Source organism: Durio zibethinus, chromosome 11 (assembly GCF_047325235.1).
Source record: "Durio zibethinus cultivar Kanyao isolate XHJ-2024 chromosome 11, ASM4732523v1, whole genome shotgun sequence".
Taxonomy (NCBI): Eukaryota; Viridiplantae; Streptophyta; class Magnoliopsida; order Malvales; family Malvaceae; genus Durio; species Durio zibethinus.
Genome location: NC_143172.1, coordinates 16,461,457 through 16,487,584, shown reverse-complemented (window position 1 = coordinate 16,487,584; position 26,128 = coordinate 16,461,457). Strand labels below are relative to the sequence as shown.

At 31.7% G+C, this 26,128-nt stretch overlaps 3 protein-coding genes across 4 annotated transcripts; 2 read left to right on the top strand and 1 right to left on the bottom strand.

Moving 5' to 3' along the window:
- Positions 1-341: 341 nt before the first annotated feature.
- Positions 342-6,751, top strand: LOC111289755 (uncharacterized). The gene is made up of 4 exons (XM_022881045.2): positions 342-861; positions 1,199-2,907; positions 3,076-3,268; positions 6,177-6,751. Exons 2-4 carry the CDS (start codon positions 1,295-1,297, stop codon positions 6,402-6,404), a joined length of 2,034 nt encoding a protein of 677 aa, XP_022736780.2. The 5' UTR covers positions 342-861; positions 1,199-1,294; the 3' UTR covers positions 6,405-6,751.
- A 2,796-nt stretch (positions 6,752-9,547) lies between these two features.
- On the top strand, positions 9,548-11,282 carry LOC111289594 (transcription factor MYBS1-like). Its single transcript, XM_022880755.2, has 2 exons — positions 9,548-10,075; positions 10,672-11,282. The coding sequence occupies exons 1-2, from the start codon at positions 9,654-9,656 to the stop codon at positions 11,141-11,143; spliced, it is 894 nt and encodes a 297-aa protein (XP_022736490.2). The 5' UTR covers positions 9,548-9,653; the 3' UTR covers positions 11,144-11,282.
- Positions 11,283-11,463: 181 nt separating this feature from the next.
- On the bottom strand, positions 11,464-22,738 carry HDA15 (histone deacetylase 15). 2 transcript variants are annotated; one of them, XM_022880751.2, is made up of 18 exons: positions 22,604-22,738; positions 21,374-21,644; positions 21,072-21,254; positions 20,787-20,901; positions 19,106-19,182; positions 18,468-18,543; positions 18,265-18,329; positions 18,017-18,072; positions 17,191-17,314; positions 16,945-17,070; positions 16,763-16,813; positions 16,332-16,400; positions 15,018-15,126; positions 13,091-13,170; positions 12,619-12,701; positions 12,489-12,534; positions 11,973-12,144; positions 11,464-11,732 (listed from the first exon to the last, which is right to left on the bottom strand). In XM_022880751.2, exons 2-18 carry the CDS (start codon positions 21,578-21,580, stop codon positions 11,626-11,628), a joined length of 1,746 nt encoding a protein of 581 aa, XP_022736486.2. In that variant the 5' UTR covers positions 21,581-21,644; positions 22,604-22,738; the 3' UTR covers positions 11,464-11,625. The 2 variants fall into 2 exon arrangements, with proteins under 2 accessions (XP_022736486.2, XP_089624227.1); XM_089768101.1 differs by lacking the exon at positions 11,464-11,732 and adding an exon at positions 11,795-11,850.
- Positions 22,739-26,128: the final 3,390 nt, after the last annotated feature.

The following is a 26,128-nucleotide window of genomic DNA, read 5'->3' as shown; positions in this document are numbered from 1 at the left end:
TTTGTCTTTTTTACATCTTCTTATATTTTTAATAGTATTATCTAATGGACTCGTGAAAATTTATCTCACCTATTATTAGTAAAATTTTCTCCAATAGAGTTAATAGGATTTTTATGTATTTCATTAGGATATACTTTAAAATAAATAATGAATTTATATAAAAAATAATGAAACATATGACGAGCATTCGCTCGTGGAGTTTAATAATAGAAAAAAAGATTCTATAATAATTTTTATTGCTATATAAACAATCTCAAGTTTTCTCAACCTATGAATGATGCTTGGGCTTGGAACAGGGGAATAAGTTGACTTTAATATCAAATCAAATGGCTTATTTTGAGGCCTCTATTTGTAAGATTTGTATACAAATTTGTATATTGGGTTTTAATGTGGCCAGCCCAAAAAGTAACACATGAAGCCCAAATAATGAGTTATATAAAATATCTAAAATGCTAATAAATAATAATATCCAACTATCAACGTCGAACTCTAACATTTTAATGTTAAATCTAAAACAAAATTCAGATTTTTAGATGTTTTTTAAAGACCAGAAAATTTAACCTAAAACATTATTTATAGAAAATTTACGGAGTCACCAGAAATTCGCTGTTGAAAAGATTTCTGTCTAAATTTCACATAATTAAACCACCAATCCAATGCAATGTTAATTGTAGTAGTAATAATATAATACGAAATTTTGGTACGCTTTAGGAAGCAAAACCAAAATCTCGAAATCCCACGAAAAGCCCGCATTTTTCTTCAAATCTTTTAAAAAAATTAACAATAACCCAATTGGGTACTCATTTCTCGTCCGATCCAGGTTACTTTCTTCGACAACTGCTTCGGGGTTCTTCAATCCTGGTAAGTTTTATTTGCCCATTGTTTAGATCTTCTTAATTTTTGCTTCTTTGTTTTTGATTCTAGTATTTGTTTAGATGCTGTTGAAACGGGAGAAAAAGAAAGAAGGAAATTTGTGATATTGAAACCAACCTAAAGTTACAATTTCAGTTTCTTTACTTCTCGCCATTTTGTTCAGTGACGACATAAATAGTTACCATTCTTCTTGGTTCAGTTGCTATTTCTTAGTTCTTTGACTTTCCCTTTTTGCTTTGAGGAGTTTTAAAGAAGATAGCTGTTTCCAATTCCAGTAATTTGGGTTTTTTTTTTTTTTTTTTTTTTTTTTTTTTTTTGCATCTAGTTTGCCTTCGGGAAATTATAATGGAAATGGTGGCTGAAGATGATGAGAATTGGCCTTTCTGATAGATGAGGAATGTTGTTGAAAAAAAATTAGGAAATGAGTCGATCTCCTTCATTTTCTGTGAAGCCGGAGCTTAGTTTGAAACCGGACCTGGATTCTTTGCAACGATGGGTTGTTGCCTTTTGTATCATTAGATTTGATCTTGAGCAAGGTCAGCTCATAGAAGAGTGTTATCCACCTGGTTTTCTAACTCAAGAAGAAGAACTTGAGGTTGCTTTTAGTTCCTTTCCAGATTCTGTTTCCCAGCACCAGAATCGCTCCAGCATCCATGATTGCATCTTCTTTTTTCGGTTTAGGAGGCAGAAAAATTCTAAACAAGGTAATGTGGCTTTGTCAGAAATAACGGAAAGTGATGATAAAGAAACAACATCAACATCCAAAGAGGAGAAAGTGATTAGGAGATCAAGTAGTAGTGGTATTAGTAAAGGTTCAAAATACTTGTATGGTTATGTTTTCAATAGGCAAAGGCATGACGAGAGGCTAAAACGAGGTGGGGAACAAAAATCTGTAGTAATTTTGTCTCATGGACCTTACTCTAGCGTGTTTAGACCTTTGTTACAAATCATGGGTCCTCTGTATTTTGATATAGGAAAAAAGGCTATTGATCATATTGCTGGTTATGTTTCCTTGTGGCCTACTCCTGTACCCGGTAAGCTAATGGAGCTTCCAATTGGTAATGCAATGCTCAAAGTGAACTTGCCACCTGCTCACAGCTTACCTTTGGAAAGTGGAATAGCATATCAAGAATCTGTTTCATCCATGGCTCCTTTTCTTCCCAATAATCAGTCAGTCCCACAAGGTTTGTTTCATGATTCAGATCTTTTTGGAACATTCAGAGGGCTTTTATTACAACTTTGGTTATTGTGGGAGTTGTTACTCATCGGTGAGCCAATTCTTATCATAGCACCAACACCTCCACAGTGCTCCGAGGCTGTTGCAAGTCTTGTCAGTTTAGTTGCACCTCTGCTTTGTAGCGTTGACTTTAGGCCATATTTTACCATCCATGATCCTGAATTTGCTCAACTGAACTCACTTCAAGAAGGGGACAAATATCCACCTATGGTTTTGGGTGTTACAAATCTTTTTTTCCTTAAAGCTCTTCGTAGTATACCCCACATTGTGTCAGTTGGAAGCCCTGCACCTAATTCAAGTCGGGTTGCCCTTGCAAGTAGGTCCACTGGAAGAATTCCTGGTAAACCAGAAGGATTTGGTCTTCAACAGCTTGCCTTGAAGAAGTTCTCTCCTTCTAGTTTGTTGAATGCTGTGAAGCTGAGGAGAGATGGTCCTCTCTGTCTCATGACAGAACATAAGGAGGCCATTTGGAGTGCTTATGCTGCAACTACAAAGCCTGACACTTCTATCTTAAATAGGCTTATTGATGCTGGGATGTCACCAAGGGTTGAGGAATCTATGTCTGTTGTTAATAATGAGATACTACGTCGACATTTCCTGGAGCTCACTACCAACTTTTTGGCTCCTTTTGGACCATATTTTAGGGCTACCACTCCTCCTGAAGGATCTTCGCCATTTGGTGATCCCCCTCCTCTTCCTCCATTTAATGCTGATGAATTCCTTATGAGCTTATCAGCAAGAGGCGTGGGAAAGTTTCTCTCGAAACGTATGAGATCTAACTGGCTGGATCTTTATAGGTAATGTGAATATTTACTTCCACTTCCCAGCTTGTATTTGTTGGTTCCCTTTGTATGTGTATGTTTCCTGCATGCTAATCTTGTCATCCATCTTTTGCATTAAATCTTTGCTTATTGCAATCTATCAATTGTTCATTTGAGCTAAAGATTTATTATTTTTTCATTCAGGCGTTTTCTTAAAGGACCCAACTTTATGCCATGGTTTCAAAGACGACATGCTGTTGCAGAAAATGAACAACATAGATTATGGAGGCAAGCAAGAATGAAGACTGACACACATCACCTTATATCTAAAATGCCTGAACTGGAAGTTGTTGACTGTTTCAATGCTATTGAGAGACATCTACTTGCAGAAATACAGGTAATGTTGCCTTTTTTCAGGATTATATTGATGTTTCTGATTGATGTTGACTGCCTCAATGCTATTGGGAGATCTTCTTGGGAAATGCTAATTTGCCTGAGAAGACCAGTTAGTCTGGACTACATGCTTCTGATCACATTTTGACATGTAGAAAAATTCCCCTTTTTCACTCTTTCTTTCCTTTGCCCTTTTCGTCATTCCTCTCATTTTCTTCTTTCCAGTTTTCAAGACTTCTTGCTCTCAATTCTTCATGAACTTTTTTTTTTTTTTCAAAATTCTTCTCTATGTTAACCTTGTTAGCCCTCCCTCTTATTTTTCTCTCTAACTTTATAATTTTGTTACCTTCAGATGTGTAGTGCCAAAACCTACTAACCTGAAAATCATAAAATTAGGAGGCTCACTGAATGAGAAATTCTATAACCAGAAGCCATAAAACTTTTGAACTCAACTATTGAACTTCATTTTCGATCTTTAATGTGGTTATTACTGAAGTAGAAAATTAGAAAATTTAAAGAAAAATAAAATAAAATCAATGGTGACTTTTACCATGAATACATTTGGTATTTTTTTTCATCATTTTATACAATTAAAGAGAGTGAAATGTTAGAAATACGAGGAAATTTAAGAACACAGAAAGAGATATTCTAGAGTCAATACTAGCAATAGTTAAAAGGAGGAAAAGATAGAAAGAAAAGAAAGAATGAAAGGAATTGGAGAACATGTCAACATGTCAATGAATAATTGGGAGTGAGTCAGTAAATGGTGTTGGACTACATGGCATGACATTTGTTAAAAGTGGAGTACAGTTAGATATTCATTAAACAAGGATAGCAATTGTTCATGCCCTATATTCGTTTTAAGTCTAATGGGCCTAATAACATGAATGTAAATAGAATGACGAATTTCTTAAAAAATGTTTTACCTAGAGCAATCTGAAATTTGCTGCTGTCTCACCCTTTTCATTTGTGAGAAATGAAAAGTAATTAGGTTTAGTTTGGTTTTAATTTTGTTATTTCAGTTTACTTCCTACTACAAATTATGTGAAAAAGCTGTGGGTTTATTTTTTATATAATAAAATAGGTAATTACTTTTATAAATTATAAAATACTTCGTAGCTATAGAAATTTTTTATTCATCTGATGCATAATGTAACACAATTAAATTTTGTCAATTATGATAGTGCATTTGGGAAATGAAATATTATTAAGATTTTTTTTTTATGGAAATAGTTTAAACTTGTTTATTTGAGAAAGTGAGGATCTTACCTATTGCAATGATTATTATTAAGGTTACTGTATGTAAAGTGACCCTTAATAAATCATGAACATCCTCCACCCACCGAAAGTTGCCAGCATGCAGGTGAGAGCACAGATCTGTTCCCCTCTGCCCCGTTTTCTTTCTTCCCTCTAGCCTTTACCAATTTGGCTCTTGCTAATCTCTGCAGCATGCCCCACCTTCCTCCTCTTCCTCTCCTCACTCGAAGGTGCAAGCAGTGTTTAGGAGACTGAACAAAACGCCCCCTCCATCCCCTGTTTTCTCTCTCATATCCCTTCATCTCTATTCCTTCAAAACTCTCTCTCTCTCTCTCTCTCTCTCTCATAAAACTAATTACTAAAGTACAAAAATATCTCCTCAAAGTAATCTAATTCCTACCATGTCCATCAAAATTGGGATTGAGCTACACGTGATCCATTTAGGTCTTGTCTTTTAGTTTCACTAAGTTTTGAAGTTGCTATGAAGCAAAAGCAAGTGGGGAAAGAACAAATAATATTAGGCCAAAAATAAGTAAATAGTTTCAAAAAATATCACTAATTCATTTAAAATGGTTGTTTGTGGAATTAAAATCATGTGCTTTGTGCTTTTGGAAGCAAAAAAATCAGTGAAAGGTTAAAGCAAGTAACAAATGTAACAACCAAAGTGTAAATTGTTATTACACATGATGTTTTGGTTGAAGAAACATATGCTCAACTTTTTGATAAAATTTTCCTGTTCTACTTGGGTCCTGAATGATTCATTTTGGCCTTTCTCTCATTCTAAATGTGTCTGCCTCCCACCAGCTCTAGTTTACTGATCATCAATCTTGTAAACAAACATTTTTTTGTCACTTATTCCTCACTAATCAGGCTATAAGATAGCACCTCTTGGATCTTGAATAATCATTTCGCCCTTTCTCGCTTGACCTAAATGTCTCAATGTGCCGCACACCAGCTCTAATATACTTAACATCAATCATTCAAACAAACATGTTTTTATCATGCCTTATTTCTTCCTCCCTAATCAGCTATAAGATAGCATCATTCATCCTTTTGGTGACATGCTATGTTTAATATGCTCAATTTCTGTCTGGCTTCATTAGAGTATTTGCAAATGAATTTCTCTCTACCAGGTTATTCTTGTATTAAGAAAACTATTTGAAATTATGCCTGCAAAATCCATTTTTCAAAAGCATGGCATAAAAGGATTAGAAAGAATTTATACTGACTATAAAAATCAGAGATCCTATTAGGCTTGCGTCCAAGGCTTATTTTATAATACTAAAACAAGCTACTATCTAGTTACTTTTGATAAAAGTAGTGTACTTTAATATTGTTTTCCGTTTTATAAAAAATCTTTAGTTATGTTTTAATGAAAAACCCGTCTTCATACCTCCCTTCCCCTCTCCAAAAATAAATAAAGCAAACAAAACATACATGATAATGAGATAATCTCATTTTTGTCCTCACAAAGCAAGAGCCTAAAATATTCCAATACATGATTTGTGTCTACATCATGTGTGTCCTATATACCTTGCATAGGCATTGTTTTGCTCAAACTATATATTTAATGCTTTCCTGGTTAATTTTATACATAAGACTGCTCTAGGGCACAGTGACACAATTTTAACAAATTCATTAAATGCAATCTTCAGTTGCAACAATCTGGAAGGGCTTTAGCAGACTCTACAGCAATGTGCCAGAAACTGAAGGGTGATCTACAGGCAGTGTTCAATGTACTTCCGAAGGACATGCAGCAGCTTCTACTATTAAACCCCCAGAGGGCAGCTCTTCTACAGGGAACTTCAAGTCTGGAATTGACAAAACTTCCTGGCCGCCCTTTGATACAAGTTGGGGTTTTATCCTCCAATTTGCCCAAATAACACAAAGTATCACTAGGAATCAGTTTGCCTCTGGTATTGAGGGTCTTCACATGCTTCTAGTAAGGCACGGGCTGTGATTTTCTTGTAGCTTCATCTGCTTAGTGGGATGGAGAATCCCCCAACTTCTGGCATAATTGTTCATATGGGTGAGACTAAATCCTCTCACAACACTGTTTTTTGTACAATCATGTGTCATGCAATTTCATAGAATTTTCTTTATTTGGACTTCGTTTTTTTCTTGATGTGTGAGAATGAGAAACTTGTCTTGAATCCACCATGTTTTTAAGCATATCTAAGATAATTTATTTGCAAAACCTACACAAAAGTTAGAAAAATTTTCATGGATATTGCTATTTATTTATTTATTTATTTTTCTAATGGGAAGTTGAAGATTCATGTTGCTTTCATTATTAAGAAACTATGTGTAAGCTACTGTATCTTCTCAGCATTTTCTTTTTGTAATCTTTATGGTTGCAATTTATTGATTTTGGTAAAGAGATATGAGCTTTCATTATTATTAATTTATTTTATAATAGTTATTGATTTGAAAGCCTTTATCCAATATAATCAGAAGATGTGGAGTATCAAAAAGCTATGGATAAATATGTCGCAAAATCCCTGGAAGAATTGTGTGACCCATGTGATTTGTATGATAATTTATGATCCTTGGAAGTGGTCTTGGCTTCATCTTGAAAGTTTAAATCTTCTTAAAGGGGTTCTTATGTATATCATATCTTTGCAGTTTCATACCTTCTCTGCTGCTAGGGTTCCCCTTCGCAAGAGCGACAGTGATAGTAAATGTTTTCCTCTGCTTATTGTTCATTACTGTTTCGTTTTTGGTTTTGATTTTGGTCATAATTAGCATTGTGTCAAACATTTGAAAGTAGAGTATGAAAGAAATTTATGCACAAATCAAGATTCAGCTTTCTACCTTATTGCTATGTGTCTGATGGAACCTGAGACATAAGGAAAAAAAAAAAAAAGCAAAATTGGAGTGGATTGGTTGCCTTGTGATTTTATGGTGAGTTACCGTCAGTGGTTTATTGGATAAAACTTCATTGCCTATTGTAAGGCAAGTTGTTGAATGGACCACAACCAACCATTTAGCAGTTATTTTCCCCCACCGTACATTGTCATAATGCTGAAGAATTGATTGTTGATAATGACATTCAAAGTTTGTGATGTTTCAGTGTTGGGTCTTTGGACATTTTTGAGTATGATGTTTTGTGTTGTGTTCAATTATTGCGGGCTCCTCCAATTTTCATTGGATTGATTCATAAAATCTCAATATCAAGCATAATCTTGATTGATTTTTTTTTTTTTTTCTTTTTTACAAAGTTGTTGGGATGGGAGTTGAAATTATTAGGATTTGAATTCTAAATTTGGTGAATTTTATTTCTTAAGAGTCATTACATTAACTATCAATTTCTCAATATTATCTTCATTAAAGTACGAACAAACTTCTAAAAAATTTATTTCTTTAAAGTGAGTCATCCTTAAACTTTTAAAACATAAAGTTGGAAAACATGATGCAAATTAAAATACCTTTGTATGTAGAATTTTGTATCATTTAAAAGGGGCATATATTTAATTAAAGAAAGGAAGAATACAAATTTCAATTTTCATAGCAAAAGTTTAATTAAGCCCAGCGTCAGAAAAAGTTCATTTCAACTTTTTTCTAATGCTAATTTCCATATAATAAATGGAACATAATTTTTTTTTCCTCGAAACAAAAGTTTTGATTTTTTTTTTGTTTTTGGTTGAGTAATGCATCCTCAATGAAATTACAGTTTTAGCTATAAAAGGTGAAAAAGACAATATGATACTTATATATTTATATAAATTTTTATTATTTTATATTTTATTATAATTAATTGAATTATTAAATATTTATTTTATTTAATTGAACTTTCAATTATATGAAAATTGATGATGATGATTTATTAATTTTTGTTTAATTAAAATTTAAATAGATAAAAATAAATATTTAATAATTCAATTAATTATAATAAAAAGATAAAATTTATATAATTATATAATTTTAATTGCAAAATATGTTTTATACTTCATAAGAAGAAAACAAGGCTAGAGAAGAATAATGTGACGTTAGTTGCAACAAGAAATGTAGAATCGGCCACGTTTTAGAAAGAGAGTGCTGAGCATTGGTAGTTGGTTCGATTCAATTCTCTCTCGCCCCACGCCCTTCCCAAGGCCGTGCTAAACCCCCACGCAAAAATTACCACATCGTATTTTCTTTTATTCTCAATTTTTTTTTAATTTATACTTTTATATGAGAATTCAAACATATTGACTTATATTTTATTTTTGAAAATGAAAATTTTAATAGTAAAAATACTTGTAATCAAATAAAGTTTAAATATTCTTATTATCTCTTGAGTAATATCAAAACAATATAAAAATTATATATATATATATTGTTCTATAAAATATTTTTATATCTTTATATACGTTGAATAATCAATTATTTGTAGTCTTTTTTGAAACAATAGTTTTTCAAAGGAGAAAGAGAAAAATGTGAAAATGTGCGCGTGGTGGTACAGTTTTAAAAAGATTCTAACCTCTCTCTTGATTTCGCTGCCTCTATTATGTAAGCAAGGATAAAAATTTTAGACGAAAATTTTTAAAAGAATTTAGTAAAATTTTTTATTAAACAACGCTTAAATAAAACTTTAAATTGATATATTAAAAAATTTTAATAAATAAAATAAATAATATATCAAAAATTATCAAAAATTTTGTTTATATTTTAAATTCGATTAGCACTTATTTAATATTAAAAAATTTTATCAAAGTTTTTAATAAAAATAACTATTTAAAAAATATATAAAAAATTTAAAATTTTTAAATTTTAAACAATTGATATATATATATATTTTTTCCATTTAAATTTTTATTTAATTATTTTTAATAAAAAAATTACAAATTTCACTTAAAATTTTCGTTAAAAGAAAATCAATACTAGAAAGGATTTGATGATGTATGTATTTTTCCATAATTTTGTTCTTGTTTTATGTATTTTTTATATGAACATGACAATCTTACAACGTGGTCCCCATCAATTTCATTTTATTCTTTTTTTTTTTTTTTCTAATTTCATTTTATACTTTGATACACTCCCATAGTCCTTGTCCTTCACTCACCTCATTTATTCTTTTTTTTTTTCCTCCTTTGCTAATCCAACCAAGCTATTCAACATAAGAGAATATTGAGCTTCAAGCTTGGAAATTCATGGCAGGAAGTGTTACTTGGAGCAGAGAAGAAGAGAAGGCTTTCGAAAACGCCATTGCAATGCATTGGACGGAGGAGGAGGAATCTAAAGAGCAATGGGAGAAGATTGCTTCAATGGTTCCTAGTAAAAGTCTCGAGGAATTGAAGCACCACTATCAAATACTAGCGGATGATGTTACTGCAATAGAAGCTGGTCAGGTGCCACTTCCCTGTTATACAGGAGAGGAAGCCATCTCTTCTGCTAAGGATGTTCATGGATTTTCGGGAGCTGCTGCTCTTACTTCGGATAAGAGATCCAATTCTGATTATGGAAATGGATTTTCGGGGTTAACCCAAGACTCGAGTGGACATGGAGGGAAAGGAAGTTCGAGGTCGGACCAAGAAAGAAGGAAAGGAATTCCATGGACAGAAGAAGAGCATAGGTATTCTCTAATTACTACTTTCTGTTTGTTAATTGTTAGTATTTTACCTAACTCTAGCAATTGAATTTGTCATTTTTTTTACACGAACAAATTTTGCTATATCCATTATTTATTTGTTTAATTAATAAAACTTAAAATATTATTTATGATTGTTTATTAAATTTAATAAATAAACATAAATGAACAAAATTGAATATATTCTATAATTGTTCGTTAAACGTTTTATTTATTTATATTATGAATGTAAATGAATTATATATAAACAAATTTTATTATATTTGTGAATTGTTTATTTAATTAATGAATCTTAAAATATTATTTATAATAATTTATTAAATTTAATAAACGAACCAATATTAAAATTATTGTTAAATTATTCTTCAAAAGATTTGTTTGTTTACACTCTAAATACTTACTCACTAAAAAAAAAAGATGGATAGTTTGTCAAATTGCACTACTAAAGTTAACTGAAATTGTAAATGTACAAAACTCGGTTTTCAATTTCATATGTATTGATATTCTTTAACTGGAAATAGGATTTGGCATCTTTTAAAATATAGAGCTGCGACGTGACCAACATTACATTTGTTATCCAGGTTATTTCTACTTGGTTTAGACAAGTTCGGGAAAGGAGATTGGAGAAGCATTTCAAGGAACTTCGTGATATCAAGAACCCCAACGCAGGTGGCTAGCCATGCGCAAAAGTACTTCATCCGCTTAAATTCCATGAATAGAGACCGGCGAAGATCCAGTATCCATGACATCACAAGCGTCAACAATGGGGTTACGTCTCATCAACCGCCTATCACTAGTCAACAGGCTTACACAAACTCATCGGGTGCAGCAGCCCTGGGACAATCGGTGAAGCACAGTGCTCAGCCCCATCTGCCTAGTTTAGGCATGTTTGGAGCACCTGTTGGCCATCCGGTTGCTGCTCCAGGGCATCCAGGATCTGCTGTAGGAACCCCTGTTATGCTTCCTCCCGGTCACCACCCCCACCCCCACCCCCCTCCTCCCTATATCATGCCTGTTGCTTACCCCATGGCACCACCACTGATGCACCGATAAGTTAAAATTCAATCATGTGGGGGCAACAAAGCAAATTCTGTTTTCTTTTTTTTTTTTTAACATGAAATATGCACATGGAACATTCCTAAGGCGATTTTTATAAATAAAGCAGATATATCATATCAGACAACTGTTTTCCTTTCTTTTTTCCGGTAGTAATCCATCACCCACTTCAGCCTTCATAAATTCTTCTTTTACACTCAAGCCTTCCTAATAAATTCTTATGCTGTAAGTATAGTCTATTCACTGCACCATAAAAGTCTTGTATTCTTATTTCCATTCTTCCTACAGATTCAGAAAAGCACTTCTCAAAGATCATATATTCAGAAAAACATCAGTCGAAGAGATGCATATCATCAATCACATTAAAAGTTTAAACATCCGTCATGATGAAAACCTATCCGAATATAACTTGTCTATAAGGACAAAATTACGTGATAAAAAGGGACGAGGATAAAATCTCAAAATTTTAAACACCCCTTTCATTTTAGATGAAAATGTCCTGTGAGGATATGATACAACAATTGTTTTCTTCCCCACCTCCACCATAATGGTGGCTCAAATAGCCGTCTCTTTTTAAGTTGTTTTTCTGCAAACAAAGCCAAACATGTAAATTAAAGGAAAATCATGAGAAACCATTCCTAACACCACCTGATAAGTTTGAACTCACATGCCAACAATAATGCAGACAAACACAGATGAACCTCCTACATGCATGCTTTTAGTTCCAAACATTGAATAACTTTTTCTTTGAGCGAATCAATAGAAAATAAATGAACAAACTATATCAACACCTAGACCGCAAGAGGAGTTTGAAACAGTTCCTTACTTTTGTTCTCCATAGAATACATCCCCCACTGTGACTGCAATTTTTCTAAGCTTGAACTTAGAGTAGGCCAGTACTTCATCTGAATCTTCAATACTTCCAACACTGTATGCAGGCCAGCTTTAGAAGGAACAATGTTCTCTGGTTCACACCCATAACTTTCACCCAACAGTACCTTTTTTATTGGAACAAAAGAAAAGCCATGTCAGAAGATATTGCATTACACCATTTGGGCTTTAGTTCAAGTGATAAAGGGTAGAATGGAATTTGGGTAGAAACCCTATTTTTGAGCCACAACATTCCCTCTTATACCCAAAACAAAGAACAAATTGTATTACAAATGCTTTGGTTAACACATCAATAATGCAACATACATGTGTTTGACTATGTATTCATACATCAAGTATACAAAGTTGACATATATGCACATACAAAGTTTTGTAATTGTTTATATAGTTCATTCTTACAAAACCAACTGTGACAGTATAACTAGATCTCTATTCCATTGTGTGTATTTACCTTAATCACTGCAGTAGCAGAAGATGATATTGAACGGAGGTTGTAGCTGCCAGAATAAAAAAGTCAAAATGAAAAGCTGAAGTAAATGATAATCTTGACTGCACCAAACAGCAAAGAGAAAACCACAAACCCGCCCTCAAGTATAACTAGCAACTTTCCATTAGAGAGGGTACCCAACATGTGTGTCATTTGTGCATAACCGGCAGGAGTCACCTACAATGACAAAATTAACATCATTATCCAAGGCAAGTCACACAAAGGATGGAGACATTTTATGGAATTAAAAAATCCAAAATACCCATGAAATGAACCAAAAAGTCTATTTACTCCATTTAATGAATTAATAACATTTAGGCACTGAAGTTCAAATAATCAGTACAAGGGCATAAAATAGCTGAATGGAGAATGAAATCCAAGAGCATATATGCCCTCTAAATGCAGCCAATCATATGTTTTCATAAAAATAAATTGTTGAAGACTAGAGGTAATAACATAGCTTTCTAAAAGGTTCCCTTGATTTATTTTTTTTTTTGGTCAATAAAGTTCTCTTGATTAAATCACAAAATGAGAACACACTTTATACATTAAGAAAATAAACCTACATCACAGCTTCCTAATGGATCACCACGAGCAGCATCAAATCCAGCTGATATGATAGTGAAATCAGGACCAAACTTGGAAGCTGCAATTGGGTGTTTGAAAAACTGTTAATTGGATTTAAGCAATAAATCAGCTATCAACTAATACAGGTTGTAAGATCAAGAAATTATGGCCAAGAATACAGAGATACAGATACAGAAATAGGATGCTAATCATAGCTTATAAAAGAGATAATACAAATGCAAGAAACATAAGAAATCCTCAGATACAGAAACATTAGAAATGATGGCCAAGAATGCAGATATACAGATACAGAAATAGGATACTAATCATAGCTTATAAAAGAGATAATAAAAATGCAAGAAACATAAGAAATCCTTATAACAGTATGCAATAATACAGACAATTTGCTGATCATTTCAAGCAATAAGAAATACAACATAGAGATAGAGGTCCTACATTCTCACTTAAATTATATAAATCAACAAGCTGTAGTAAGCAACTTGTAGAAACACTTTAAAGTTCATAAGGTATATACAACTGCCAATAAATTATTTCATCTTAATAGTTAGTTCCTCTATAACATTAAGGATTCTTTCTCAACACAATGCATTGCTCTCACATTCACAAAGCATATAATTGCTCTTATTCTTAAATATCCAGACTTTGAAATACACCATCATTAGCAACTCTAGTTAGCGACACGCCTAAAAATTCCATCAATATGATCTGAATACTATAATTTAACATAGATGAATACAAAGTGATATGAAGGGACTAATGTTACAGTACAAATCATGCTTGGCAAAAATTCAAGACATTTTAATTGAACATGAAATAAGGTCCCAGATTACTGTTCTAATTAAGGTGATGCATCAAATTTACCACTCAGAACAAGCGCAATTTACCATGCACTTTCTAATTTAGTTAAAAATGGTCACAAGTTAAAAAACTCTAGAATACTTGTGGGAACTGAATGTATATTGAAAAACTGCTTATCTACAATTATATAAGAATCTTAGGTTTATATACAACTAACTAGGGGTTAAACTAGGAAACCAAATCTTCCTTAATTCCAGGGATACAAATACTTAATTCTAGAGATACAAATATAAATATACAGATTACAAGATTACAACCAGCTGTAAATAAGTGTTTTCCCACAATAGTCCTTTTATATACTCACTGAAACTTTTTTAACCATTAATTTTAACTAGAAATGTTCATGGGCAGGACTGGACCAAGTCAGGAACAGTTAACAACTCTAAAACTCAAGCTCGAGCTCGATCTCAATCCGCCATTTAAATTAAGATTATTATTATTAAAATATTTAAAATATATATATTTCAATATATTAGAGTTTAAATTTGATTAAAATATATTATACATTAATATAAAACATTTTTCGACGATGCCTGAGCCTAAAACATCATGTCCAGGGCACAAGCAGAGTCAAAACAAGCTTGTGGACCTGGCGAGAAGCCTATTTGTACATACACCTATGTTTTTGACCATTTTTAACCAAATTAAAAAGTATAGTGGTAAAATTACACCTATTCAAAGATTAATGGAAATTCTGATCCATCACCCCAAGTAGAGTGGTAAATTTGGACATTATCCCATTGAACATTAACAGGTAATGATGGATATATGCTAAGACACTTCAAGACAAGCCATTATATTTCCAAACGGCAACAACAATAATATATTATATATTATCACACTGTAAATTGAAAAATCTCCTTGGCATAACTTGTCAGCCGCCACTGACTGGCATTGAAGCACACTGATTCACTGTGTAAGATAACATTGATGAAATGCATCATTCCTAGGTTGTTAAAGCACTAAAGTTTTATTATGCTATCCCATATTCATCTACCAAATGATGGTTGAAATGCAAAGTTATACTAAAAAATAAGAAATAACAACCTATTGGAAGCACAACATGTTGAAAGGCAAAAATATAATCATTATCTCCAACTCCTCCACGACTCCATGGAATATTCACACAATATCCTTCTGCACCCTTGCTACCAACCTATAGAATTAAATTGAAAAAAGAAATTAAAAAAGCGGAGCATTGATTACAGCCCAAGATACATAATAAATGAACAAACCATATAAAACTGCAGCCTTCAACATACAAACAGATTTGACAAGATATATATATATATATATATATTGATCTGTCTATCTAGTTCTTTTTCCTGCATAGATGCAGGAAAAAGAACTTGACAGACAGATCGATAGAATGACCAATGAGCATAAATGTTAATAGAACCAACACCTGCACATACAAGTCAAATACCCAGAAGAAAAGAATGAGTGACAAATTGGTTAATTGCAATGTATCTGCCTGGGGTAATGTTGCAAGGAATACGCATCATGACTGCAGAATAAATAACTACAAGCAGCAAGACTATCAAGCAGAGTCAGAATCAGTAGGACAAAGCATGAACCAAGCACAGTAGTCAGACCTCATCAAACCTTCTTTTAGAGTATGTATAATATATATATATCTACAGCAGCATGTATATATCATTTGGTTTGACTCCAGAAGGACAGTGAAGTCTTAAAACAAGGAAAAAAAAAAAAAAAAAAAGAACTAAGGCACCTTAGAGACTTCTCCTAACACCTGAAAGAACTAAGCAGCAGGCTTTTTCATTTCATCACATATTGCCAGCTTACCAAAAGGAGAAAGTTTATGATAGCAGAAGGATTCTTCATATCAACATCAAGATAAAGGCTTTATAACTTGACTCTAATCCATATTTAACATCTATTAGCAAAAAGCATAACCATAATCTAACATCCATCTCATTGTGTCCTAAGCACCCAATGTTAATAAGAATACAGTAACAACAGCGTGTGGCCAACCCAATTTGGATAAAATTCCAAAATTCAGAAGTTTTAACGAGATTAATTGAAGAATTGAAATTACATAATGATATATGAGTCTGATATTACATATATTAGCGCCAAAGCACATCAGCCAGCCACCAAGAGTCCCAAAGAGATAATAAGCAGTCAATATTACAATAAATACCCATCTCTATTACTATTGATATCTCCCTTTCTTCTATCTTCTATTAGAAGATGTGATGGCAAATAACTAATCCACGTGTAACAAGGCAAAACTTAGCTACATAAGTTACCTGAATAAATTTATCAACTAAGAAGAAATTTCATATAAATAATATTTATCAACCAAGAAAAGATTTCATATAAATAATAATCAAGTACCTCAAAAGCTGCCCCAGTACCAGGATAGAACTTTCCTCCTTCATGTCTATGTAAGGATATGTACAATACCTACAAAGAGGCACACAATATGCATGTTAAACCAAATTCAAAATAAAAGCAGTAGGAACTATTTCATTTCAGAACTTCATGCAGCAAATGAATAAGGAGAAGAAAAACAAGGATTTGGTTGGTGACTGGTTAGTGCCTCCTCACGTACGCTTCTTATCATATAACTCAAGGTCAAACAAACAAATTTCGTTTTAAATATTGCTAGCCCAATGTTAAGCAGTTATTACTTCCTCAATCCTTTACAAAAGCAACACAGCTGACACCATCCCACCTCCAGCAAATGATTTCACCAGAAATCAGTAGTGCATTAAAAAGTTGATCGCTATGTTCCAAATCATCATTTTACTATCAAGAAAGCTCACCGATTTATTCTGGTCAAAAATCTCTTGGGTACCATTTCCATGATGAACATCCTGCAGTAAATAATAAACAACCAATAACTCAAAATTTTGATGCACTACAACCATCATTTTGCCATAAATCCAAAATCATCTAAATCTCCCACAACAAAGTTAGGCATCAAGAGAAGTTAATAAGAACGTACCCAATCAACAATGAGCACCTTCTTCGCCCCTGCAACCTGAGCTGCAAATGCAGCAACTGCTGCATTGTTGTGAAGGCAGAACCCCATCGCTTGTGTGACACCAGCATGATGGCCAGGAGGTCTAACCTGACTCATAAGCAATATGCAGATAACAACAGATAAGCAGTTATTAAGTGTTATGAGTTCAGTATCAGGTTGCTCATAAATTTTAAACATATTAAACAAAATATTAAAACTCAGACATACCAGAGCAAACCCATTTCTCATACATCCAGAAAATATTGCTGAAGCAAGATCAGCACATAAACCAGCTGCAAGTCTAGCAGCATATGCCGAATGCTCATTAGCATATGTGTCAGGAGTAAAATAGCTGCCAGTAAAAAATAACCCATCAATGCAGATTATATTTCATCTTAACATCACTAAAGAAAAATGAGCATAGAGTCTATAATTATCGATGAACAGACCCTGAATCAATGCTATAAAGGTCAAAATGGTGATGTTTGTGTATTGCCACAGAACCAAAAATAGTGATACAAATTTTTATGATTCTACTGGTCAATTTGTTAATCTTATCTTTTACTAAATATGGAACAAAATCCATCTACAATATGTACAAAATGTGCATACGGATAATTATAGAAAAGGGACATTAAGACATCATAACCTGCAATACAACTAATGGGAATGATTGAAACCATGAAGATAGTAATGTTATGATCCTCTTTGCTAACAAAATAGTAACATTCATTGAGAAAAAATTTCCAATCTAACCACAAAATCATCAAAAGAGACATTCCTCACTTGAAAGTTTCATACTTCCACTAGTTACTGTAGTAAAGGCTCATCTCAAGAAGGAAGAACAGAAAACTTTTCAAACAACATATTCATTGACAACCCTTTCACTCCCCTACTAAGGCAAAAGCACTCAAGCCACCCGAAAAAAGATAAGATAATTAAAGAAAGAACAAAGAAAAGAAGAGCTCTTTTTTTTTTTTTGCCGAAGACAATTAAAGCACTTCAAAACTCTACACATGCATACACTTAGAGTGTAAGAAGACAAATGAGATACCTAGAAAAAATCTGGCTTGTAAGTTCTACAGTTTCAATATGCTCCAAGGAATGGACCTAAGGATTCCGAAACATAGAAAAACAAAGCTTCAGAGTTTGCATCATAACCTAAGAAACAGCAATTTCAGTAAAAAGTTTACGCAGACAAAGGGAAGAAGCAAATTGAACAAAATAGCTGATTTTTTCTAATGAAGTAAAACTATAGAACTGATGGAGCCATATGCCTCCAAGATAAAGAATGGTCCTTACCATTTGAAGCTCCTCGTGCGTGATTTCTCTCGCAGGAATTGGGCAGCACTTTCCAGGAAATATACCTGCATAGGTTAAAAGTTGCCATTTGCTAGTCAACTTGGCTATTAGCAAATAGTGCTAAAGCAATTATGAAAGACAAAATAGAAAGCCCTGAATATTGATTTAATACAAAAAACAAAAGACTCATAAGACTGAAATACCAGCAGCAGCAAGGCTAGCAGCAATAGCCCGGAGACGATCTGGTCTTTCTGGGTGTGGATGCGACTTCATTTCAACCTATACTACCAAGCAAGCACCAGATATGAGAGTGCAAAAAGGGTTAAACACCAATCCTACAAAAGTTACAAAACATGAACAACAATCACAGACTCACCATACAGTTAATTTTGCAGAAATAATAAGTTGTATTATTTATATTATTTCTGCCAATAAAGTAAATGTAGTTTTCATGATTTGAGGTTAGAACTGGGGAGATAATTGTCATGACACTTGATGAAAGACAGCAATTCAAGAGAACCCCTCAAGCCGAGGAAAAAGAAAAGGAAGAAAGGAAAGAAAAAGTTGCAAGCAAAGCCAGATTGACCAAATGCAAGTAAAAAAGTTTCAACTCTTCATCAAAACTTTATTCCACTTTATGAGGGAAATGGAAGCAGTGCACAAAAATTTGCAAAACACCTAAAGAGATACATTTCATATAACTTACAAAAACTCCCGCCACAATTGACATTCATATTCAATTTCTACACATAAATATTAGTTTCGTAGGGTGCCAAACCACCATAAAAACGTCATCCAAGGGGACAATTTCAGGGAAGCATATAGAATAGCAGTGTCATACCTCTGAGTGCAGCAACATTCTCTCATCAAAACCAACTGCTGTAGAACAGTTTGAAGCAGAAGCCTCCGAGTGCAAATCTGTATCAACAAGCACAAGCAGATTAGGATCACAAAAATCTTATGCCTATAATAGCTCTCCCAATCCTATAAAGGGAAATACTATCAGTTTCAGATTGTAGAGTATTCATTAAATAGAAACATGAAGTATAAAGCTATCAGATAAAAAGGATATATTGAGTTGGAAATCTCATAGATACCAAAAGTTCACAATGTTCATCAGCACAAATCTGGCAAGAAAATATAGAGAATACTCAACATGATTTACATTCTTGCAAAGATTTCTTAATATGATTTAGAGAGGGGTTTCACCCAAGTAAAAATTGTGATAAGACTTCCTGGATTCTTGCAAAGATTACTTTATATGATTTACATGTCAATAAGAGATCCCAAGGCTAGGATCCCCAAGAAAAATATTTTACCAGATATGGATTCTTGCTAGGGCCGCTTACTTAACGAGGCAAATGCAATTCAGGGTTCAGGTCAGAAACACAATGTAGAAGTAAATTCGACATAAATACCAAACTTAACATAACTAAGAATGTTTCTACCATTTAAACGGGTGATAACAAGTGGCAAGTAGCAGTAATGCATAGCTATTAGCAAAAAGCACCTTCACAGTAAAAGGAAATAGTTAAAAAAAAAAAACACAAAATCAAATAACACAGAAAAGAACCCTACCAATGCAATTCCAAAGAGAAATTCAGACGCCAACATACATTTAATTAAGAAGGGTAGAAATGAAACCATAATTGTTACATCATCTAAACACAGCTAATTAGAATTTAAGTTTTAGGCAATCCTTCAAATATTCCAGAACCTTGACCTTACAGTATGAAATCTTAAATCCATTTTTTATTGAAGAAAAAATGGCAATAAAAGTTGATTAACACTCTATGAGTGTCTCACCCTGTTTTCATCCTCAATAACCTTGATTTTGACCATCAACATTGTTGCATTATATGCATACTAAGAATTCAAACAGCATAAAAAAGCATCATAATAATTTGTTAACCTACATCTTAAAATGAGCCAATAATAAAAAGCACTACCACAGATAAGGTGATAATATGGCAGTTTCGTTCGATACAAAGCAGTTATTATTGAGTAAAGACTAATAGCTACTCTTCTCAGCATATCAAAATATAATAGCCATGCGAAGCATTGAACTATTTCTATGAATCACATAGGGCAATTCAAAAAAAAAATAATAATAATAATAAATAAGATAGCAATGTAACAAACATAAATAAACAAATATATAAGATAATTATATGTTATTATAGCACATACTCCACACCTTCAATGACGTAGCAAATGACTACAACTGAATGGGCAATGATGCATTTCAATGCACCATGTAAAACCATCACAAAAACATAAAGCCTCCAAACACCAAAATTACACTAGATTCATGAACTCAACACTAAAAGTACTGATTTGGAAATCGTTTATCAAATTCAGAAGTCTTACTTTGTTAGTAGTTTGATAAAAGAAAATCAAAAGGTGGGAAAAAGAGAAAGTGCCAATATGTCAGGCACGTCAAAAAACCTTTTGGCCAGTAGAAAACAAAGGCAACATATGAAAATATAAAGAATAAACTGACGGAAGTTACATGTGGTTACCTTTTTCTCTTCCTCTAGCTTCTGATTCAACCTGAATAAGATCTACCTCTGGTGAACAAGGAGACGCGTAAAATCCATGCCTTACAATGCCAGATTCTTTATGTTCCCCACATATCTGCATGGATGAGAAATTGGTAAATCATCAAGAGACAGTAAAAATTTATTTAATAAGTGTAAAGAGAACTGAAGATTTCTGAACCATGTCAGAAGATCATAAAAAAAAGCATACCAAAAAGGGGTGTGGGGATTCTTAATAGTATCAAGAAAAAGAATAAACAAACATACATCACAGTGGACAACATCATCAAGGTTGACCATCGTGCAGTTGGTGCAAAACCACTTCAAAATCTCTATGTGCTTTTGTACAGGCTCCCAGTCACTGTCATCCTCATCATCATCATCATCAAATGCATCTTGATTGTTGTACATATCCTGAAATGTCAATTCTTTTGGCAGCCTCACCTTTTTCTGTAAACAAACAATAGAGAAAATGAAACACTTTAGAAGCAACAAGGAAAAAAACCAGCAGCACTCCATAAAAACCATATTCCTTGAAATTAAAGGTACTCCTTATGTGCTCTGCTTACAGATACACCATCGGGCTGTGTGTCTTCATTTATATTGGCAGTCATATCTCGGCTAGATGTTCCTATACTCCCTTTGTCATCAGACACTCCATCATGACAAGATGCTGTTGTGAGCTCACCAGATCCCAAATGTTTTCTTTTAAAGCCTTGATTATTCTTAGCCCCCCCATTTGTCAGACAACTAACTTGAACTGTTTCAGAAACCATATTGTTTTCAGAGTTCAGATAGAGATTTTTGCCAGAATCATTCCTTTATTTAAACCCGAATCATCTGCCAATAATATTTATAAAAAAAAAAAAAAAAAAAAAAAAACCGAACAAACTCAATTAATACAAAGTATATAAGCGAGCAAGGGAGTGCAAAAATATGAAACCCAAAAACAAGAATTAAAATAGGGGGATTATTTCTAAAAGTAACAAAATAAATGTTCTCATATTTTGCAAAACAAACAGTAGAAAAAGAAATGAAAGCAGCTCTTTTCAAAAATATCATGCAGAGAAAAGGCAAGATATTACATTGTTTCAAAGAACATAAAAACTAAGCATAAATAAGGGATAGCTACACATAACATTAAACCTACAAATACCCATTAAAATATGAGCAAAATGGGAAACTGACAAATTAAAACTACCAAGAACTTAAACAAAAAAACAATAAAAATAAAACCCATTATATATATATATATATAAAAACACACATACATACAATACATATATACTGTACATTAAAAAAAAACATTTTATTTTCAAAGAAATGATGCAGAGCAAAAGCCACGAAAAAGATTTAAGTCAAAACTGACATTGTTACTCTGCAAGTAGAACATAGAAACAGAGGCCACGTAACAATAATTCAGCTACAAATATCCATTACAATAATAGAAAAAATGAAATCTGAAGCAAACAAAACTACCCAGAAATTCTTTTCAAAAAATAAAAACCCACATAGTAATTCATAAGCAAAATTTACAATAAATAAATAAATAAATAAAACGTAAAATGGAAATTCTAAGGCTACATTACAGCTAGAAGCTCTAGGTGAGATTACTTCAACAAAATCCTAACATGTATAAATATATAAATATAAGCAGCTCCTATAAAATAAAACAAAATAAAAAATAAGGTAGGGAAATATAGACTGAGGGAAAAAAATGAAGGTGCGGATTCAAACAAAGAAAAAATAAAGTGGACGAAAATTACAATAAAATAAAGATTTGTTTTTTTTTTTTTTACCTGGCTAGGGCAAACCGTGGAGGGTCTGACGACGCAAATTCGGAATTTTTGATAGAAGAGGCGACTAAAATACAACTATTTTTATATAGTTTTCAATTCGGGATTTTGGAGAGAGTTACGCTTTCACTAGAGTCCTTGGTGATTTATTAGATTTACGTTCTTAGTCCTCCTATTTCTGTAGTATTTTATTTGTGGCACTGTAGTTTTTTTCTGTTGGCCTCTAAATGATGTAATGTGCAAACCTATGGATCAACAGTGTACGGCTGTGAGAAATAAAACAAAAAGTAACAAACTTTTATTAATTTAAAGAAACAAAATCTTCATTTAAATTTTAACATGTTCAATCTTTTTTTTTTAAATAATTGAATAAAAATTTAATTACATCATAAAAACAAGTATGGATAAAGCTTTATTATAATTTTTTTTTTATAAGTATACCTTTGCTATTATGATTGTGCTCATAATATTGGAAAATATAACAAAAGATAAGAATTTCATAAAAGAGAAAAAATTATAGTAATGAATGATGAATTAGCTATATAAAAAATATTTACATATCTCCATTCATCTTCTTTATATGATCATGACCAAATTCTTAAAAAAAAAAAAATTAGTAAATGTGTGTCGAAAGAGAAAATAAATATTATTATAAGAATAAAACCATAAAATTAACATAATTCTAAAATAAATGATGCAAATTAAAAAAAATAATACATAGCATGTACCATTTACATAGGCTTACGAGATGGCAATTAGGATGTATAATATAATTTTCAAATTAATCAGTACTTTTTGATCTTAAAGAGAATAATTTAAAAAAGGTCAAATAATATAGGATTATAAGAAAATTTATGAAGATAAAAAACCTTTTGAGATTTTAAATTTTAAAAATACATTTTTAGAAAGCTTGTGAAATAAAATCTGCCTTTGTCAAATAAAATGAATTTTTTTAAAGTTTTTTAATCCCGATTTTAGATGGTTAGTTTTATCTATTAGATTTAATCTTGATTTTAGATAGTTAAAAAAAAATTCAAATTTAATAATAAATCATTTGGGAAAGATTTAATTTGAAAGATTTTGAAATTTGAATAATGTATAATAGCATAAATTGAGGTATTATTCTATTTGTTATTAAAAAAATAATTTAGACATGGCTTAAAGTGTTTTTATGAGAATATATCCACACATGCGCCAACGTAAGCAAAATTTATACAATAACCTTGTAACTTATTATATTATTTATATTAGTAAATGCTTTGTTTCTTCAATTATTAATTTTTTATAAAAAGATAGACTAATGTATTTATTTTTATATTTGTGGATGGGTTATAATTTTTGTGAAGAAAAAAAGGTTTTTCCTTTTTAATTTATTACAAAATATAACTTTTTTTAAATAATTAAAAAAGAAAAAATAAAACGAGAGAAAAAAAATTAGTATAACCTATAACTATTGTTTTTTTCTTACACAATATGTTTAGATTTAATTCTTTTTACTGTGCATTTTCATATATATATATATATTGTACACATCTATTTTGTCTAGAAAATTTTGAATATTGTTTTGAAATAAGTTGAAATTGATCTTGGATTTCATTTGAGTTTTTTTTTTTATTGGGTTTATTGAATCATTTTAGGTCCAATTAGTTTTCGTTTTAAGTCAATGTAAAATCAATCCATGCTAATGTTGCATACTTACAAAACCGAATCTATTACAAGGCCCGAAACAAATTTCAAACCCAATTTCATCAAGCTCTAAATAGTAATAATAATAATTTAGCCAAAATAATAAAAAATATATTTATTATATTTTTTTTCTCTTTTCTTTCTTTTTCCCCTAAAAGTCCTCAGTGCAGTTAATGCATTGCCAATGCCACCTGGCCCAACCAAAATTTGCTGCACCAAATTTGGTAACCAAAAGTCACCAATAAAGTTTTAGAAGTCACCCTTAATCCCTGAAGATCTGGTATTTAGATTCTAGTTAACTCTATAAAAAAAGCTTTCCAAACAAGAAAAAAAAAAAGGAATCCTATCAAAAAAGTTTTCAAACACCTTTTTTGCGCTTTTCATATCCTCCATAACCCTTAAACAGCTTTCAATAAAAAAAAAATCAATACATTCTTGAAGGGAACCAAAAAAAATATCAAGAAAAAAAATAAAAAAAAAGCAGAAAGTAAAAATACTAATCTAGGTCGTTTGAAATTTTTTTTGGAAATCTAGTTAGGGAATCGTGTTCAGGAGATTGAAAAAGATGTTCTGGGATTTTTTTAAAAATTTTTTGGATCACCAAAATGTGAAAAAGTTTAAATTTTTCAGTGATCAAATTTTGGAAAATTGATTGGAATTTGAAAATTTTTTGGATTTTCTAAAACCAATTAAAGTTTTCAAGGACAGTACGATTGTGACTGGCCAAATTCTAGGTTTGAAAGGGCGGTGATTGGTTGGGTTTAGAGAGAGACAAAGAATATATGAAAGAGGGAATGTAGAGAAAAAAAGAAAATGAAAGAGAAAGAAAATAAAGAAAAATATTAGCTTTTATAGCTAAAACAAAAGAAGGCAGGAGTCGTATATGGATCTGGATCTGATACAAGGTCCATACGTTGACTTGATGACCCGATAGTTGTTGTCAGCCTTTAAGTAGTCTAACCTAACCATTGTTGAACCGGTCGAATCTCTTGTGAACCAATAACTGACCACTGAACCGTTGAGAAAATTGGGAAAAACTACTATAGATTGTAGATTAAACTGCAAAAAACCACCCTGCACCAAACTGTTTACCAGATTTATGAGTCGTTGACCAACGTTGACTAAGGACATTTTCGATATTTTTTTTTCCCTATTTATTATTATTATTATTATTATTATTATTATTATTATTATTATTATTATTATTTTATAATTATTTATTTTATTTGTGTTGCACTAAAAATATTTTTAAATTTGTACAAAAAATAAAAATGCTTAAACTTGTTTTAAATAAATTTGAAAAATGCTAAGGAAAAAGTTGAAATATCAAATTTTCATAAATTTTTGAAAAAATAATAAACAAATAAAATTTTTTACTTCAAAAATGGTAAGAAAAAAGTTAAAATATTAATTTTTCCTTATAACAAAGTTTTGAAAATATTTAAACAAAATTTCAAATTTTGAATTTTTCTAAAATTGAGAAAAATAAAATTTAGCTCTGAATCTTCCTATAATGGAACTATAAGAAAGTTGCAATAGCAATTTTGATAAAGATTCATAGGTGAGGTATATTTTCTAGATACTATAAAAATATTTGGTTGTTTAGAAAATTTCTAATATTAAAAATTCCCATAAAAATGTTTTTGTCCAAATTCGATAATGGAGCCTCTTCAAAAGTGTTAATAGATATCTTGAATACTCTTGAGGTGAGAAAATATTCTTAAATTTCTTCTAAAATATTAAAGTAATTTAAGAATACTTATCAATAGTAAATTTTTTGTTGTTTAGAAAATTTCTAATATTAAAAATTCCCATAAAAATGTTTTTGTCCAAATTCAATAA

Bases quoted from the DNA above. Each gene is read 5' to 3' on its own strand.
- LOC111289755 (XM_022881045.2), top strand. From the start codon at position 1,295: ATGAGTCGATCTCCTTCATTTTCTGTGAAGCCGGAGCTTAGTTTGAAA. The intron at 2,908-3,075 runs GTAATGTGAATA...TTTTTCATTCAG, and splicing joins AACTGGCTGGATCTTTATAG to GCGTTTTCTTAAAGGACCCA. The intron at 3,269-6,176 runs GTAATGTTGCCT...TGCAATCTTCAG, and splicing joins ATCTACTTGCAGAAATACAG to TTGCAACAATCTGGAAGGGC.
- LOC111289594 (XM_022880755.2), top strand. From the start codon at position 9,654: ATGGCAGGAAGTGTTACTTGGAGCAGAGAAGAAGAGAAGGCTTTCGAA. The intron at 10,076-10,671 runs GTATTCTCTAAT...TTTGTTATCCAG, and splicing joins TGGACAGAAGAAGAGCATAG to GTTATTTCTACTTGGTTTAG.
- HDA15 (XM_022880751.2), bottom strand. From the start codon at position 21,580: ATGGTTTCTGAAACAGTTCAAGTTAGTTGTCTGACAAATGGGGGGGCT. The intron at 20,902-21,071 runs GTATGTTTGTTT...TCATCCATGCAG, and splicing joins ATGATGTTGTCCACTGTGAT to ATATGTGGGGAACATAAAGA. The intron at 12,535-12,618 runs GTTTGTGGTTTT...TTATTCTGGCAG, and splicing joins CTAGTTATACTTGAGGGCGG to CTACAACCTCCGTTCAATAT.